This window comes from Polypterus senegalus, chromosome 14, assembly GCF_016835505.1.
Source record: "Polypterus senegalus isolate Bchr_013 chromosome 14, ASM1683550v1, whole genome shotgun sequence".
NCBI lineage: Eukaryota > Metazoa > Chordata > Cladistia > Polypteriformes > Polypteridae > Polypterus > Polypterus senegalus.
The window spans coordinates 141,273,830-141,293,319 of NC_053167.1; the positions used below are offsets into that span (position 1 = coordinate 141,273,830).

The 19,490-nt window shown below is 45.1% G+C and overlaps 1 protein-coding gene across 1 annotated transcript in view; it reads left to right on the top strand.

Moving 5' to 3' along the window:
- Positions 1-14,634: 14,634 nt before the first annotated feature.
- LOC120514265 (cytochrome P450 2J6-like) overlaps positions 14,635-19,490 on the top strand; it is a 50,366-nt gene continuing 45,510 nt past the window's right edge. Inside the window, exon 1 of the mRNA XM_039734555.1 lies at positions 14,635-15,013. Coding sequence (XP_039590489.1) covers positions 14,807-15,013 — 207 coding nt within the window. The 5' untranslated portion in view covers positions 14,635-14,806. The remainder of the gene's footprint in view (positions 15,014-19,490) is intronic.

The window sequence follows — 19,490 nt, forward strand, 5'->3', positions numbered from 1 at the left end:
AGGAATGCAAATGGCTGTTTATTTCATGTTTTAGGACATTCCAGTATGCCATAAATGAAGATTTATGTATAACCTCAGAATGAACTGCTAGGGTTTTTTTTTTTCTTTTCTAGGATATAAAAGAGAGAACGTTTTTACTTTAGGGATTCTGCTAAAACCCAAATCAGTCGACTGAGTTGGAAAGAGGCAGTCTCACATTTTTTCTACTCACCAAGAATTAAGAATAAAGAAATTATTTTTACTTTAATTGGGTTTAAGTTCTTCCGTTGTTTTCGACTTCAGCGCTCACATGTGCCATCTGTTGGAATGAGAAATGCAATGAATTTTATTTCAACAAATGTCTGCGATGCTTCATCTGTTGTAATGACAGGGATATAGCACTAGACAACTTATTATTTTATTCATAAGTGTAGACCACTCAGTCTATTTGTCGCTCGTTTGATTAGCTAGTAGCTAAGCTATCCCCACATCTCATCCAGATCCTTTTTAAAGGTTGTCAAGGTTTGTGCTTCAACTCCATGTCTCAGTATTTTGTTTGATTCCCGTCACTCTTTGCATAAAGAATTGCTCCCTGGCTTCAGCCCTAAGTTCACTTCCTCTTAATTTCCACTGATGTCCTTGACTATGTGACTCATTGTTAATTTGGAAGAATTCTGCTGGATCTACCTAATCAACACCTTTGAGAATTTTGAAGACCTGGATGAACAGTCTCCTCTGCTAGAAAGGTGTCTGAAGTGGAAATGCATTAAGTGCCAATACTCTCTTTTTAAGTGGAGATTCTGCCACCCACACTTATAAACAGTAGATCGCAGAGCAGCGTGTATTTACTTTTTCACATAACCTCATTGTGGTTTTTCTGCATTCGCAGAATTCTTCACTAAGGTCTCCCCATTTTATCCCGCTAGTCTAAAATATATTGCTTTGTAAGGTGATTTGTGATGATCTGCTTTGTGAAGGTGCTAAATGGAATAATTATGGGTATAGGGGGCAGCAAGGAGGCACAGCAGTTGGAGCTGCTGCTTCAGAAAATCGGCATTCTGGATTGGAATATAATGGCAGCTTGTAGTATGTGTGGACTCTGCCCCTGCCCAACAAGTCTGCCTTGGTTTTCCTGTGGGTGTGAGCCCTGTAAAGAATTGTCATCCTGGGCAGGGCAAGTGTGGGTGTCAGCTCTGTAATGGAGTGGCACCCTGGGTATGCAAGTATGGATGCGAACACTTTAATGAGCTGGCATCCTGGGCAGGTGAATGTGGGCATGAGCCCTGCAAATGATTAGCAACCTAGGCATAGCAAGTGTGGGTGTCAGCTCTGTAATGGAGTGGCACCCTGGGTATTCGAGTGTGGGTGTGAACACTATAATGAACTAGCATACTTGTGCGAGTGTGTGTGGCCATGAGCCTTGTAAAAGATTGGCACCCTGGGCAGGGCAGGTGTGGGTGTCAGCTCTATAAAGAATTGGCATCCTGGGCTGGACGCGTGTGGGTTTCAGCTCTGTAATGAAGTGGCACCCTGGGTATGTGAGTGTAGGTGTGAACACTATAATGAACTGGCATACTGGGCAGGTGAGTGTGGGCATGTGCCCTGTAAAAGATTGGCACCCTGGGCAGGGCAGGTGTGGGTGTCAGCTCTATAAAGAATTGGCATCCTGGGCTGGACGAGTGTGGGTTTCAGCTCTTTAATGAAGTGGCACCCTGAGTATGTGAGTGTAGGTGTGAACACTATAATGAACTGGCATCCTGGGCAGATCATTGTGGATGTGGGCCCTGTAAAGGACTGGCGCCATAGGCAGTTGTGTGTGGGTGTAAGCCCTGTTAAGGATTGGCACCCTGGGCAGGGTGAGGTTGGGTGTCAGCTCTGTAATGGAGTGGCACCATGGGTATGCAAGTGTGGGTTTGAACACTAATGAACTAACGTAATAATGCCAGTGCAGAATAAGTAGAGTGTAGGTCTCCTGTGTAAAAGTGAGTTCAGAAAATGAACAGATGAGCAGATGGGTGCCTTTAACACGCCATGGAATGACAAGTAGCCACCCTGGAGACAACAAGCTGCGGCTTTTTGCACGAACCATGGAAGAGAATATTCAAGGTAACACAAAACCAGCAAACATCGCTTGTCAATCCTGAAATGCCAGTTTATTAATAAACTAAACAGATGGATATGTCCTCCGTAACCTTAATACACATAAGTACAGTACAAAAGATTACGTATTTTTACTGGGGGTTTAATGCCACTTTGTAGTCAAACAAACAAACATTAGACCCTTCTAATCAGGGCTGGGGGGGAGTCTATGTGGCATATATTAAAACTTGGTCTTCATTGATTGTTTGAAAAAGGCCGACAACAATTATGAAGATCGCAGGACTGGCACACTGCCCACATGGGTGTCCACCTGCTTATAGTGAAACTTTCTGAGCACTTAAAGGGGCAAAGCGAGTCACACCTGGGGTCAGTGAACCCAGAAAAGGGGCAAACATTTCCCAGCTTTACGCCATGAATGGGCCACTTGGTCCATTTGCTGACTCCGTTTATCCAGTGCAGGAATGAGCGACGCCCGTGGCGGCTCACTGAATTAGAGTAGACAGAACTTGAAGAGCTCCGCTTGGCTAACTGCCTGATCTCGACTAAATGTTTTTATTCATTCACATCTGAATTGCTAGAATAAATACAAGAAAAGAAATAAAAAGTACATTGTGGCACTGGGTTTGCACATTGGCTTCACTCCACCAAGGACTTGGGTTCAATGGCTGTGTGCAGTGTCACATTGCCTCATTGTGGTTTTCCTGCATTCTCAGAATTCTTCCCGAAGATCGAACCTTTTATCCGGTTACTCTGAAAAAAACTCTTACTGGCTTTCTAAAGTGCTTTGTGATGGTCTGCATTGTACAAAGTAAAATATGAAATGAATACGGAGAGATGGAGTGGCATTCGGGCACAGCGTTTGGGGCTCCTGCTTCACAGAACTCATCACCCTGGTTTTGAATTCCATGGTCAGTCACACGGTCTGTGTGGCCTCAGCATGTTCTCCCCAATCCGTGTTGGTTTTGCTGCCATTTCTCCAGAGACGTGTGTCAATTAGCCGCTTATCTGGTTAAACTCTGCATTGGCCACATGCAAGTGAGGCCACTGAGAAGACCAAAGAGGGCCTCGAGGACGGGCTTACCAAGGTGGGCAAGCCAGGTCTGCTTGGTAGATTCAAAGATCTTCCCATATTTTGTAGTTCTCTGGTACAATCCTGTGTACCTTGGTGACGTTTTTGACATATTTGAACAGGCGCACGGAACTACAGGTAAAGGTGATATACAGTGCATCTGGAAAGTATTCACAGCGCTTCATCTCTTTATCCACATTTTGTGATGTTACTGCCTTATTCCAAAATGGATTCAATTCATTTTTTTCCCCAGAATTCTACACACAACATCCCATAATGACAACGTGAAAAAAGTTTACTTGAGGTTTTTGCAAATTTATTAAAAATAAAAAAACTGAGAAATCCCATGTACATAAGTACTCACAGCCTTTGCTCAATACTTTGTCGATGCATGTTTGGCAGCAATTCCAGCCTCAAGTCTTTCTGAATATGATGCCACAAGCTTGGCACACCTATCCTTGGCCAGTTTCGCCCATTCCTCTTGGCAGCACCTCTCAAGCTCCATCAGGTTGGATGGGAAGCGACGGTGCTCAGCCATTTTAAGATCTCTCCAGAGAAGTTCAATCGGATTCAAGTCTGGCCACTCAAGGACATTCACAGAGTTGTCCTGATGCCACTCCTTTGATATCTTGGCTGTGTCCTTAGGGTCGTTGTCCTGCTGAAAAATGAACCGTCGCCCCAGTCTGAGGTCAAGAGCGCTCTGGAGCAGGTTTTCATCCAGGATGTCTCTGTACGTTGCTGCAGTCATCTTTCCCTTTATCCTGACTAGTCTCCCAGTTCCTGCCCCCCACAGCATGATGCTGCCACCACCATGCTTCACTGTAGGGATGGTATTGGCCTGGTGATGAGCAGTGCCTGGTTTCCTCCAATCCTGACTCCTGGCATTCACACCAAAGAGTTCAATCTTTGTCTCATCAGACCAGAGGATTTTGTTTCTCATGGTCTGAGAGTCCTTCAGGTACCTTTTGGCAAACTCCAGGCGGGCTGCCATGTGCCTTTTACTAAGGAGTGGCTTCTGTCTGGCCACTCTACCATACAGGCCTGATTGGTGGATTGCTGCAGAGATGGTTGTCCTTCTGGAAGGTTCTCCTCTCCACAGAGGACCTCTGGAGCTCTGACAGGGTGACCATCGGGTTCTTGGTCACCTCCCTGACTAAGGCCCTTCTCCCCGACCGCTCAGTTTAGATGGCCTGCCAGCTCTAGGAAGAGTCCTGGTGGTTTTGAACTTCTCCCACTTACAGATGATGGAGGCCACTGTGCTCATTGGGACCTTCAAAGCAGCAGACATTTTTCTGTAACCTTCCCCAGATTTGTGCCTTGAGACAATCCTGTCAGAGGTCTACAGACAATTCCTTTGACTTCATGCTTGGTTTGTGCTCTGACATGAACTGTCAACTGTGGGACCTTCTATAGACAGGTGTGTGCTTTTCAAATCAGGTCCAGTCAACTGAATTGACCACAGGTGGACTCCAATTAAACATCTCAAGGATGATCAGGAGAAACGGGAGGCACCTGAGCTCAATTTGGAGCTTCATGACAAAGGCTGTGAATACTTATGTACATGTGATTTCTCAATTTTTTATTTTTAATTAATTTGCAAAAATCTCAAGTATACTTTTTTCACGTTGTCATTATGGGGTGTTGTGTGTAAAATTCTAAGGAAAAAAATTAATTTAATCCATTTTGGAATCAGGCTGTAACATAACACAATGTAGAAAAAGTGATGAAGCGCTGTGAATACTTTCCGGATGCACTGTATTTGGAACATTTGCCTCCTCACTCATTCATTTAAAGAAATATAAAAAACTGTAAAGGTTCACGGCAGAAAACCTCAGTCCACTCTTGGCCTCAGAAGCCAAAAATGACTTCTTGTGGGCATTTAGCACAACTGCCCACCAGACTCCCGTATCGACCTGATGCTCACTTTTGCCCCATTCCTCTATGCACATTTCCTTCCGTTGCAAGATGTCTGTGTGTGTGTGTTTCAAATACCCCTCTACTATTTCAACGGGATTCTCAGCAGGGCTTTGACTAGGCCAGTCCATAACCCTCCATCCATGAGCCTGGGAAAGGCACCATATCAATAAAATGCATTATTATTATTTTTATTTCTTCTTTTCGAGCCATCCTGTGGCAGATTTGCCAATGCACTTTGAATCATTAGCCTGCTGAAAGGTCCGCTTGGGATGTGGCATTTTCCACGGCCTCTCAAAAGATAATTTCTTTCTCTTGTAAGTTGTCTATTTTCTGTTTAAGTTGTCCACATTTTAGAGTTATACTTTAGACTTTTAAGTCCCCGCCACGTAATGCGATTAGCAGAAGACACCCTAATTCACCGGCAGCTATCTGTTCCTTCTTGGCCCTGCGTACCAAGACCACCTCTTGCACTTTCACGGGATTAATGTCCCCTTCCAGGTCAGGCCAAGCTATTGGAGCAGTATATGTATTAAGTAACTCGGTCACGGGAGTCCATGACTGGGCGCGCCACCATCCCGGTATCCTCAGTATCTGACAGAGACCCTGTATTTTATATATATGATGCATTATAAATATGATACAGTTAGTAATTTACAATACAGTTTATTTTTGTATTGCCCAAATTCACACAAGGAGTGCCGCAATGGGTTTTAACAGACCCTGCCTCTTGACAGCCCCCCAGCCTTGACTCTCTAAGGAGACAAGAAAAAACTCCCCAGGGTAAAAAAAAAAAAATGGAAGAAAATTTGGGAAAGGCAGTTCAGAGGGAGACCCCTTTCCAGGTAGGTTGGGCATGTCAAAAAGAAAAGGGGGGTCAATACAATACAACACAATACACAGAACAGAACAAATCCTCAATACAGTATACAAATAAAAATATTAGACGTACCGAGCAGAATTTAACAGTAGATGACATCCCATAATAGGATTTGAATTTGTTTAGAGTGGCGGTTCTCAACCTGGGGGTCGAATGCCGATTTGCCAGGGGTCGCCTAAGACCATTGCAAATATGGGGTTTGTCTATTCTAGTGTGTAAAACTTCTTATTGTACAAATTGTTTCCATTGGTAGTTACTCGTTTTTTACTATAATTGTCATTGGAGGACAGATGTTGCAGACAATTGAATCAGAATAATTTCAAACATTTTAATTGTCGGAACTTTATTATTTTTAACTGTTTACTGTACATCGAACGGCGTGACATTACGTAATGTCACGCTGTTGCAGGGATCTACGCACTTCTTCTTCCATTTCCAACAACATATCTTTGTGAAACCGGGTTTTCCAGCTTGGTGCTTATGAAGTCTAAATACAGAAGTAGATTTGTTGCAGAAGATGATCTTCGTTGTGCTCTGGCAAAGACTGCCCCGAGAATTTCTGATCTGGTGAGAAAGAAGCAGCCTCAACCTTCGCACTGACGTTGGCTTTTTACGCGTACTGTCGCAATAATTTTGTAGCAGTGTAGTTTACTGTTGTGATATTAAGACTGTTACACACGCTACGCCATGCTTTTCACATTTAGATATAAGTAAACAACAACAGTGAATACAGTTCAATACACAATGAAGAAAAACAAATAAACGTAAGTCATAATGACAAATTTTCATTTACTTGTAATTAGAAATAAATATTACACAATATATAATTACATATTGTTTTTGTTATTAATCCCTACGCTTTAATTATGTTCAATTTGTAACAATGAAAATACATCCTGCATATCAGATATTTACATTACGATTCATAACAGTAGCAAAATTAAGGTTATGAAGTAGCAACGAAAATAATTTTATGGTTGGGGTCGCCACAGCATGGGAAATTGTATTAAAGGGTCGCGGCGCTAGAAAGGTTGAGAACCGCTGGTTTAGAGTCCTGGAGGCCTCCCCCATTTGGCCATTCCACGGCTGAAACATCGCTGGGCTAGCCAATCCGATGAAAGGACCCCTCTTTCCCACGATTCCTGCGATCCTTCATCAGGGATGACTTTACCTTAGGCAGGCACAACAACTTGGCAGGTGGGCTGTGGGCACCAAGTGCCACATGTGAGTACCGAGAAGAGAAACTGAATAGGTGAGGGTTAGTATCAAATTCTAACTGTCACGTTACTTATGTTTTAAATACAATACAATACACAGAACAGCACACAAGTAATCCTCAATTCAATATAAAACTACAAATATTACAAGTATGCAGCAGAATTCAACTGTAGATGATATCCCATAATAGGATTTAGATTTGTTCAGAGTCCTGGAGACCTCGGCCATCAAGCTGCCTCCCCCAATTGGCCATTCCACAGATGAAACAGCCAATCCGATGAAAGGACCCCTCAACCCTACGATTCCTGCGATCCTCCATCAGAGATGACTTTACCTTAGGCAGGCAAAACAACTTGGCAGGTGGGCTGTGGGCACCAAGTGCCACATTTTATTACCGGGAAGAGAAACAGAATAGGTGAGGGTTAGTTTCAAATTCTAACTGTCACGTTACTTATGTTTTAGTGCTAATGACTGACAACAGAGACACAGTATGAACAGTTGATCAGCAGCTCTAGTCAGGGTGTGCAGGCAGACCATTCTAAAGTTTTGGGGCCCGTCAGTCAGTGTCCAACCTGCTATATACTAACACAGAGTCACAGAGGTCTGCTGGAGCCAATCCCAGCCAGCACAGGGCGCAAGGCAGGAACACACCCTAGGCAGGGCGCCAGCCCACCGCAGTGCGCACACACACTAAGCACACACTAAGCACAATTTAGGATCGCCAATGCACCTAACCTGCATGTCATTGGACTGTGGGAGGAAACCACGCAGACATGGCGAGAACATGCAAACTCCATGCAGGGAGGACTCGGGAAGCAAACCCTGGTCTCCTAACTGCGAGGCAGCAGCGCTACCCACTGCGCCACTGTGCCACCGTGCCGTTCCCTTCGACTGTTATTTTAGTTTTTCTTGGAATCCTAGGCAGACCGGCATCTTGAGATCTTAATGTGCACTCAGGTTTGTAAGTCATGATAAGTTCAGACAAGTAAGCCGGACATTGGCAATTTAAAGCTATAGATATTAAAAGGAGGATTTTGAATTCTGCCCCGAAACTTAACTGGGAGCTCAGTGTAAGGATTTAAGAACTGGAGTTATGTGACACAGACAGCCTGATTACGGACCCAAATTGTTTTGAAAAACTCATTAGAAACTTCAAAAGACTTTGTTGGACAGTTATCTTATCCAAAGATCTTGACCATACATTGTTCTTCTCTCTCTTGTTAAATTAACCCCAGCCTTAATGAATCTATTAATTTTTTACATTTAGGATTTCTCATTTAAAGATTTACCAATGTTGTTTCTTGTCCTGGAGGGTCGATATAAACCCAGGGAACTCCAGTTTCTGTATTCCATCTCGCCTGAAGAAGGAGCCTGAGTTGCCTTGAAAGCTTGCACATTGTAATCCTTTTAGTGAGCCGATAATAGGGGACATTTTGCTTTGCTTTTTTCTCTTGTTCTTGTAATAATTCTTGCAGCAGCATTTTGGATTAATTGGAGGCTGTAAAAAGAACAATTTGAACATCCAGTGAATAATTTAGCCACAATCCTGCCAACTACACCATTAGGGTGGCTCCCCGGTGCATAGCCTGGACGAGAGAAGCTGGGGAGTCACCAGCAGTAGAAAGGCACTGGGCTTTGTTTTAAAGGGACAGCTTCCAGCCATTGTTTTAGCCTCGTTGTTTTTAAGAGGAATGGCATGGTGGCGCAGTGCATAGAGCGTAGAGCTGCTGCCTCGCAGTAAGGAGACTTGGGTTCGCTTCCCGGGTCCACCCTGCGTGGAGTTTGCATGTTCTCTGCGTGGGTTTCCTCCCACAGTCCAAAGACATGCAGGTTAGGTGCATTGGTGATCCTAAATTGTCCCTAGTGTGTGCTTGGTGTATGGGTGTGCGTGCCCTGCCCGGGGTTTGTTTCCTGTCTTGTGCCCTGTGTTGGTTGGGATTGGCTCCAGCAGACCCCTGTGACCCTGTAGTTAGGATATAGCGGGTTGGATAATGGATGGATGGATGGAACTTCAATGACAGCTTACGCTGCATAACAGATGAAGGAAGCCCAATGGCAAGAACCCAGTTTTGGAGTTGGGGCCCGATGTGTAGAGTCTGCCATTTTCACCTTTCAGTTGAAGTAGTTTCAGGATCGGATGACGTTATCTCCCTTCGGCCTCAAGGGTGTGCCGGGCAAAGTTCCAAGGCTTTATACTCTTTGTTCACGTGCAGACCCCCACTTAGGTGAATCATGCAATTCCAAACAAGGCAAAAGAGGATAGAATTTCATGCTGACTTTGACACAAAAAATAGTATACAGTGGTCATCAGTCTGACTGCCCAGTTGTCTCTATCTTCCTTGTCTTTTAATGCCTGCCTAGCAGTTCTTATATGGTGAACCCCTGTGCTAAATCTGGCTCTGTGTCAACTGTGCATGTGAGTAGAAAAAGGCAGATTTCTAAAATAGATTTGCACCGAGCACAGTGACATATTAAACGTATGCACTGATCACAACGGGTGGCACAGTGGTAGCGCTGCTGCCTCGCAGTAAGGAGACCTGCGTGAAGTTTGCATGTTCTCCCCGTGTCTGCGTGGGTTTCCTCCGGGTGCTCCGGTTTCCTCCCACAGTCCAAAGTCATGCAGGTTAGGTCCATTGGCGATCTTACATTGTCCATAGTGTGTGTGTGTGTGTGTGTGCCCTGCAGTGGGCTGAAGCCCTGCCTGCTGTTTGTTCCTGCCTTGCGCCCTGTGTTGGCAGGGATTGGCTCCAGCAGACCCCCGTGACCCTGTGTTAGGATATAGTGGGTTGGAAAATGACTGACTGACTCTGAAGGAGTCCGTGCCTTACCAGCCATGAACATCACTGCACATCACTGATAGATGGTCATTTTTGGGGGTGTGGGAGATGGGGGGGTGATACAGGACCGCGTGTCCGCCTTTTACCAACCGGGATCCCGAGCTGTTACATCATGTGGTGAGTGCAGAAACGCGCTGTACCCCTGGATGCTCCCCAACCTGACCTGACTAGACCTGGAATGATTGATTTCAGATCATTTGGTGGTCCCCTGCCAGACTCCTAGACAATCCATAACCTTCTTTCTGAGGGCCTCTCTTCATCTTGGCATGATGACGCCACACCCGTCAATAACAAAGGAAACACCAGACGTAAATAAGATGGTCGGGCCCACCTGCAGACTCCCTAAGGAGGTCCTGATCATTGTCACCTCATCTGAAACTCCTGATTCTAATCTGATGTGGTGATAAGTGTAGGGGTGGACTTACTTTCCCCAGGTGACAAATCCTTATCTTTGTTCATGAGAGGAAATATGCCGTGTCAGTTTGATGCGTCATTTGTTCAAGTTTATAACCTTTATCTGTAGGCATTGTCTGCATGAAGGTCTACTGTTCAAATACTGCATGTTAAAAAAAAAAAAAAGTCAGCAATGTCCACGGGGTGTACTTACTTTTTCACATGACAGTATGTGATTTTCCGAGCTCTCAAAACTCTTCCCAAAGATCTCCTCATTTTATTCTCGCTTGCTTTATGAAGTGCCTTGTGATGGTCTGCTTTATGCAAGGCACTACGTGAAATGAGTGTGGATAGACGGGGTGGCATAGCGGCACAGAGGTTGGAGCTTCCTCTTCCCAGAATCCAGCACCCTGGGTTTTGAATTCCTAATTAGTGTGGACTCTGCATGTTCTCCCCAAATCTGTTTTAGTTCTTCTCCTTTTTCCCTAACATCTTGCAACAATTTACCAGTTATTTGGTTAAACTCTGCATCGACCATTCAGAAGACCAATAAGGAGCTCAAGGACTGGCTTACCAAGATGGCTAAGTCAAGTCTGCCCGGTAGTTTTAAAGCCTGGATTGACCAACATGCCATCTTGTCCTGCATTGTGTGGCCCCTGTTGACGTATATTTACACCCAGTATGTGCAATGGAGACCCCAAAGAGAAGATCAACTGCTCTACCAAGGAGTGTTTGGGTTTCTCCAGTAGCCTTAGCAGTGCAGCTCTGTATCGACCCTTTAGTGGTCTCACTGAACAATTTAAGGTTACATGAAGAAGGGATGTTCTTCAGTAAAGAGAGCTGGCTCAAAGGTAACTGGAGCAGAAGTATGAAGAGATAGGAAATGGATAGAAGAAGAATTGGTGGAGATGGCAGAACCCACTTAATGCAGAAAATTCTAGTGGGAATGTTGGCAGGGAAGAGAACCAACTTAGACCTCTTCCCTAAGACCCTCAAAGAGATGGCTCAAGGTAAGGAAAGACACTATCTTCTTCAGGAGGACCTTTGAGCAAGCAGGGTGGTGGGACTTAAGCAGCAGTGAGCATGGACAAGGTGGGAGGGTGCACTCCAGTATATCTTGGGAGAACATCTGACAGATAGACATCCATCACAGTCAGTTCCTTGTCCCAAGTCCTCCAAACTTCCATATCTGGAAGATCATCTGCTTGCCATCATTGTGCTGGGTATGGGTTGGTGGAACACCACCTTAGGAGGTACCCAAGGGCACTTGGAGAAGGCTGTTAACAATTTGGCACAATGACCAGGTGCTAAAAGCAGTCACCATCAGCATAAGTATTGTAATCAACAGCAGCAGCCCCCATTGTCACCATAGAAGGTCATCTCCTTAATCAAAGCAGGAGTGAAACCCCACATTCAGCCAAAATCTAGGAGTGGTCTCCTCACCACAGCCTCTGACTGGCAGATAGGCATAGATCTGAACAAGCAGTTTAAGTGTCAAGACCACATCACACAAATAACTCCCTGGTTTCCAAACATGGCCATCCTTTCAGAGGCCACCAAGCAGTTGATCATAAATCACGGTGCACTGGGAAGAACATATGGAGGAGGCAAATGAGAGAAAGAAAGTAAAATGCCAGGAGCTTATGGAGAACTACAGGATTAGTGGTTGGTGGACTTTTTGTCAGCTGATCAAGTTGGCTGTCTGAGATTTGCAGGACATTTTCTTGACTGGGGATAATGGAGGCTTGCAAAAAGGAGGGCCATAAGCGCCATGACCAGAGTTAAACCACTAGGTGGTTATGGATCAATGGGACGTTGCTGCTGGGAATGCAAGGCAGGACATCACCTTGGGTGAGGATCTATGAAGTTGAAAGACACAAAACACCTGAAGACCCCCTGGAACATCACTGATGACGCATCCCAATGCATGTATAAGGTGTAAGGAGGGCCATAAGCGCCATGACCAGAGTTAAACCACTAGGTGGTTATGGATCAATGGGACGTTGCTGCTGGGAATGCAAGGCAGGACATCACCTTGGGTGAGGATCTATGAAGTTGAAAGACAGAAAAAAACCTGAAGACCCCCTGGAACATCACTGATGACGCATCCCAATGCATGTATAAGGTGTAAGGAGGGCCATAAGCGCCATGACCAGAGTTAAACCACTAGGTGGTTATGGATCAATGGGAGGTTGCTGCTGGGAATGCAAGACAGGACATCACCTTGGGTGAGGATCTATGAAGTTGAAAGACCCCCTGGAGGTTCTTCCAGAGGGTCTTAAAGTGGAGAAAGACAAACAAATTGTGATTGCATTCACTACACTTTTGGCACGCAGACTTATTCTGATAAACTGGAAGAACCCAAACTCTCCTCTTTTAAGTCAGTGGGAAACTGATGTGTTATATTATTTAAAATTGGAAAAATCAAATACTCAGTTAGAGGATCTGTGCAGACTTTTTTCAAAACATGGCAGGATCTAATCAGTAATATTTTGAAATAAGTTTATAAAGCACAGAGAATTTGTTGATTTAGGTATTTTTTTAAAAGCCTTAAATTTTACACCGTTTGGCTTGCTCTCTCTCAAGGGTGGGGATCGATCTGTTCTTAGCATAATTCTTTTTTTTTCTTTGTAAAAATGTGATTGCTATGTATTGATTGTAATAAAATTAATAAAATAAAAAAAAAAAAAAAAAAAGAAAGACCCCCTGGAACATCACTGATGACACATCCCAATGCATGTATAAGGTGTAATTTAGAACTTGCATTAGCTAAAATGCTTGTGTAGGTGTGAGCCCTTTAATGGACTGGCACCTTGGGCAGCCAACTGTATTGTAAAATTTTTAATGGACTTGCATCCTGGGCAGGCAAATGGGTTGTGAGCTTTGTAATAGATGGGCATTTTAGGCAGCCGACTGTAGGTGTGAGCCCTGTGATGGACTGGTACCCTGGGCAGACGAGTGTGGGGGTCAGCCCCATAGTGAACTGGTGTCCTAGGCAGTTGAGTGTGAGTACTATGTTGGACTGGCATCCTCGGCAGACATGTGTGAGCCCTGTAATAGATTGACACCCTGGGCAGGTAAATGTGGTTGTGAACTTTGAAATGGAATGGCATCCTAGGCAGCCGACTGTAGGTGTGAGCCATGTGATGGACTGGAACCCTGGGCAGGCAAGTGTGGGGGTCATTCTTATAATGTGCTGGCCCTCTGGGCAGGCAAATGTGGTTGTGAGCTTTGTAATGGATTGGCATCCTAGGGAGCCGACTGTAGGTGTGAGCCATGTGATGGACTAGCAGCCTGGGCAGGTGAGTGTGGGGGTCAACCCTGTAGTGAACTGGCATCCTGGGCATGTAAGTATAAGTCCTGTATTGGACTGGCATCCTTGGGAGACATGTGTGAGTTTGAGCCCTGTAATGGACTGGCATTCTGGGCAGGCAAATGTGGTGTGAGCCTTGTGATGGACTAGCGAGCAGGCGAGTGTGGGGGTCATCCTTATAATGTGCTGGCACCCTGGGTAGGCAAATGTGGGGGTCAGTCCTGTAGTGAACTGGCATTCTGCACATGTGAGTGTGAGTCCTGTATTGGACTGCCATCCTTGACAGACATGTGCAAGTGTGAGCCTTGTAATGGATTGGCATCCTGAACAGCCGATTATAGGTGCGAGCCCTGGCACTCTTATCAGATGAGTGTGGGGGTCAGCCCTCTAGTGAACTGACATCCTGGGCAGGTGAGTGTGAGCCCTGTAATGGACTGGCAACCTCCATAGCCAAATATGAGGTTAGCTCTGTAATAAACTGGTACCCTGGACAGGCATGTGTGAGACCCTGTAAATGACTGGCACAATGGGCAGACCTGATTTTGTATTTGGATTACGCAGATTTGAGAATGAACATTTATTGATTGATTTGAAGGTCTGGATATTAAGGTCTTTGCCGCTCTTAACGACTCTTCCCTCGTTATGTATATAATGCCCACAAAGGAGAAGCGCAGGACAAAAAATAAATAAATCTCAGTTCTCCAGCGTGAGAGGTGAGTGCAGAAAATGGACGGATGGGCTTATTTAATACGACATGGAAAGACAAGAAGCCACCCTGGAGACGACAGACTGGCGATTTAAGCTTGAACCGAGAAAGAAACGGAATGTTCAAAGTGAAACAAAACCAACATGTGCGCTCCGGAGGAGGGGCCGACCTGACGAGGGATTAGGGAAGTCGCCGTGGCGACCGAGAGCTCCTCAAGTGACCACGCCCTCTTTCTGTGCTCATCTGCGAGGCTCCTTTCTCCCAGGTGCGAGTCTGCACCCTGCTGCCAGTCGCTGATCGCGTTGCTCCCGCACGGTGTGTGGGCGTTCAGCTGCCAAGGCGCTCGCGTGTGAATCTTCCCCAAGTGCGCACAGCGCGCGACAAACTCCGATCCGCAATGTCGCTTACGCATCTGCTGCCCGCTCCTCTGTGGGAGCGCCTGGAGCTCCAGTATCTTTTGGTGTTCGTCGCCGTCTTCCTCTTGGTCACCGATTATGTCAAGAACAGATCTCCGAAGAACTTTCCACCGAGTCCACCGGGACTGCCCTTCGTTGGGAATGTCTTTCACTTGGACCCTAAGCAGCCGCATATTAACATGAAAAAGGTGAGTGTCGCTTGCATGGCTTCGTCTTTTAAGTGCCAGAACGGATTATTCTATTCTCTTATTTAGTGCCTTAAAGTGTTGAGGTTACCACAACGTCACACTGTTCCGACTACTCGCGTTATTTTGCACAGGTGACAAGAAGTCTGGACGTCTCTGAGGACGGTGACATCCTCAACGCACGCCTAATTATGCAAACGCATACACGTCTGGATATTTTAATAATGTGACACTTCATGGTGAAGCAGGGGACCAGAACTGGAAGAACTTGCTGTACAAACCAAGACAAGCACGACATGTCTTAAAAATACTGGTGATAACTGCGGGGCTGTGTGGGTCGTCGTCGGATCCTTGCTTGACAACCCATCATTTAATTTTGTGAATGCTTTCTCGGGCATTGAGGAAATTCCTAATATGCGAATAAAGCAAAAATATTTAATGTATGCTAGGAGACCAGACAGCATGCGAACTGATCAAGAAAACCTCAATTTAGCCCGTTTGTTGTACTCAGTCAGATTCCTTTAAAAATCAGGAGCCCGTTGTGTTTTTCGCAATCTGTCATTTTGTACAGCTATTAATTGAACTAACTTTAAAAATTTGATGTAATGATACTTTATTAATTTCTATTTCTTCGCATAATGAATCAAGATAAAAAAAAAATCATGCTCTTTCTGGAACCTCACATAGATGGTTCTTTTTCGAACCAAAAAATGTTCCTCCTCGGACGTCGTTCTGAAGAACAATTTGGCACCCTTTATTTTTAGGAGTGCACCGCAGAGATAGAAAAGGGAATTAAAAATAATAAATAAAAAAAAAAGCTACAGCGGGTTTGGGAAAGAAAAAACTAAACATGAAGACGACATGTTGAAGATAGGTGGCACTTTAAAAGTCTTTGGAAATGTTTGAGCGACGAAGGACCGGGCCCGCATTGTTCGCGCATGCGCCGTTTTGGTAGCCCTTTCCGAAACTCGTCCACTGTTTGAGCCTGTCTTGATCAACCAGCCTCAGAAAGGGTACTTTGTCAAACTAAAAAAATAGTTAATAAAATTATTTGATGGCACTGATGCTGTTTGATAGTTATATAGCAAACAGAAATAATATTTTTAATTGGCCATTAAACGCCACTTTGCAATCAACTGAAAGACTGGCAGACCCTTTCGCTGGTGGAGTCTGACAGCCGCATATTAGAACTTGAACGTCGGCGATTGCTGCGAAGATACCAACAACAAAAGCGGCAATAGCAGGACTGGCACGCTGCCCACTCCGGTCTCTTCCAGTTTATAGTGAAACTTTGCCAGCACGTAAAGCGGCAGAGCGATCCTCAAGTCCGTGAACCTACAAGGAGCAAACGTTTCCCAGCTTTACTTCTGGAATGGGCCACTCGGTCCATTTGCTGACTCCGTTTATCCAGTTCAAGAAGGAGCGACGCCCGTACCGACTAACTGAATTAGAGCAGACATGACTTGAAGAGCTCCGGTTAGCCAACAGCCTGATCTCGACTAAATTTTTTCTTATGTTCCTAAAAGATTCATTTTGGGAGTTCAATTACATCTGAATTGGGTTATAATACTTGCTAGAGGTGAAGCTTTGTGTGCGCCCGTGGGGGCAAAGCGACTCACACCTCGAGTCTAAAGACCCCAGAAAACTGAACGAACGTTTCAGCTTTACGTTTTATAAGGGGCGCCTCGGGCCGTTTGCCGATCCTGTTTATGGTTGGGGCTGCGAATGACAATAAATAAAGTTAAAAATGATTACCATTCAAACTACGAAGGGTTGCCACAAAGTACAAAACTAAACGTCTCGGCTTTACGTTTACAGGATGCTCCCCAGTCCATTACGAACCCATTTGTCCAGTTCATTAACGAGCAGCTCCCGAACCCGTTTAAAGACATAGGGAAAGGATGGGATAGTAGGTTGAAAATCCAGTGCATGAGCAGGGTCAGGGAGCCTATCCCAGCAGGCATAAAGGCAAAAGCCAGGAGCGACAACTGGACGGGACGTCAGTCCATCACCGGATGAACACACGGACCCACACAATTCAGGAGGGCCGATTTAGCGTCGTCATTCCACATAACCTGCAAGTCTGTTGGAGAAAACCCAGACGCAGACACGGAGAGAACATGCAAACACCACATGCAGGAAACACCCGAGATGCAAACCTTGGCCTCCTTATTGCAAGTCAGCAGTGATACTGCTGCGCCTCCCTGGTTAAAACTTAGTAAAGTTAAAATATCCCGGATGTATCTTTCACTATGAAGCAGTTAATGTTAGCGGATGTGGGCAAACCCTGAGGAAGGAACATTTAATGAATAACTGATGTGTATCTTCATATTATCCTGTTTTCATTGTTCCCAGAACTAGACATAGCGTTCCTAACTAACATTCACAAATTCAATTAATCCGTGCTTGAAGCAGAACCGAATTACTGGCGCTACTCTGTTTATTGCAATTTAGTAACATTTGGATAAAGGGGTGAGGCTTGGGCAGCATAAGATACAAGAACAGTTGGGGCGTTAAGGGGGGGTGAGGGGTGTTGTCCCATGAAACTTCAAGCACGCAGGGTTCGCTAAGGAATGTTTCTGCTACTCTAAGTATGGAAAGGGTTGGGGTAGGGTTAGGGTTGGCACAGCAATTAATTCAATTCAGGGCTTGCTGTGGCAGGAACCCAGTTATGGACGAAGTGCCAGTCTATCTCAGTAACCCGATCATTTTCGCACCCACACTGGGGGCAGTTTACAGTAACCACTTTACCAAACAGTCAGCTTTTGACACTGTAAAGAAAAAGGGACTCCATTAAACAGACCCTTTGTGTGTCATTCACAAAATACTCAAAAAGCTGGACTGAAAATAACATCTGTCTTGGATAAAATTCTAAGCTGTGCTGTTTTATTAACTGATTAGCTGTACTGCTCATCTAAGACAGGTTGAAGTCTAAGTAATGGACGAAGTGTCAACGTTTGCAGTGCACCATGCAATGTATATGTCTCTGTTATGTGCCATGTAGTATGGGATTTGTGAAAGCAGTGTTAATGTATGTAATGCGCTACCTGTTGGTAAACAAATGCAAGTTATTTTACTTGTCCTACTACACTCGATGAACAAGCAGGCCCTCGTCTAATGTTACTCAATTATGTTTACCTCTTTTGTAAGTCACTTTGGTTAAAAGCGTCTTCCAAGCAAATAAATGTACAAAAAAAAAAATGTAAATATAAATCTGTAAGAATGACAAATGCAAGGCTTTTTATTACTAAAGATGCTTGTGGTGGGGCGGCACAGTGGTACAGTGGGTAGCCCGAGGTTTTATTCCTGCCTTGCACACTTTGTTGGCTGGGATTGGCTCCAGCAGACCCCCGTGACCCTGTAGTTAGGATATAGCAGGTTGGATAATGGATGAATGGATGTTTGTGGTGTGCCATCTGTTGGAATGACAAATGTGATGCATTATATTAATAAAATGTTTGTGATGTGCCATCTGTTAGAAAGACAAATGCAAGGCAATTTATTACAAAAAGTGTTGGTGATGCCCCATCTGTTGAAATAACAAATGCAAAGCATTTTATTACTAAAATTGTTTTTGTGGTGCGCCTTCTGTTGGAATGACAAATGTGATGCATTATATTACAAAAAAGTTTGCGATGTGCCATCTGTTGGAATGACAAATGCAAAGCATTTTATTACTGGTTGGATTTCGGCCAACCCCCCCCCCCACGTATCATTAGATGCGCTGGTTTTAGGTTATTTAAGGCTAAATAGACAGGAGGAGGGGTGGAAACGGCCACACACAGGGGCAGCACCTACAGAAGACCCTCTGGGTTCCACGTGGGGCTCACAGATTAAAAAGTTTGGGCAGATAAATGAAACACAAAACTACACATTCTGAAACCCGTCCAATCCAAGTGGGCATCAAGTGGCAGGAGACTTAGCTGGCAGCATCAAGCACAAGGTAGGAATCGGACCAAGTCACTCACAGGACCCTCGGACATGAGCTGGTGTCTTGGGCATGGAAGTACAAAGCCCATGCAGACCCCACGCAGGCAACAACTGGACTGGCATTTGAATCAAGAATGCTGGAGCAGTGAGGCAGCTGGGCTAACCACTGTGCCAACATGCCACCCCAACACTAAAATAATGTCAAAACGGAGCCTATCCTGGCAGTACTGGGCACAACACAGGAACCAGGAATCTCAGATGGCATACCGGTCAGACCAAGACCCTCACAGGGCCCTCGGACATGAGCTGGTGTCTTGGGCTTGGAAGTAGAAAGTCCATGCAGACCCCACGCAGGCAACAACTGGACTGGCATTTGAATCAAGAATGCTGGAGCAGTGAGGCAGCTGGGCTAACCACTGTGCCAACATGCCACCCCTACACTAAAATAATGTCAAAACTGAGCCTATTCTGGCAGTACTGGGCACAACACAGGAACCAGGAATTTCAGATAAGCATGCCAGTCCACCCTTGGTGCCAGAGACGTGGTAGT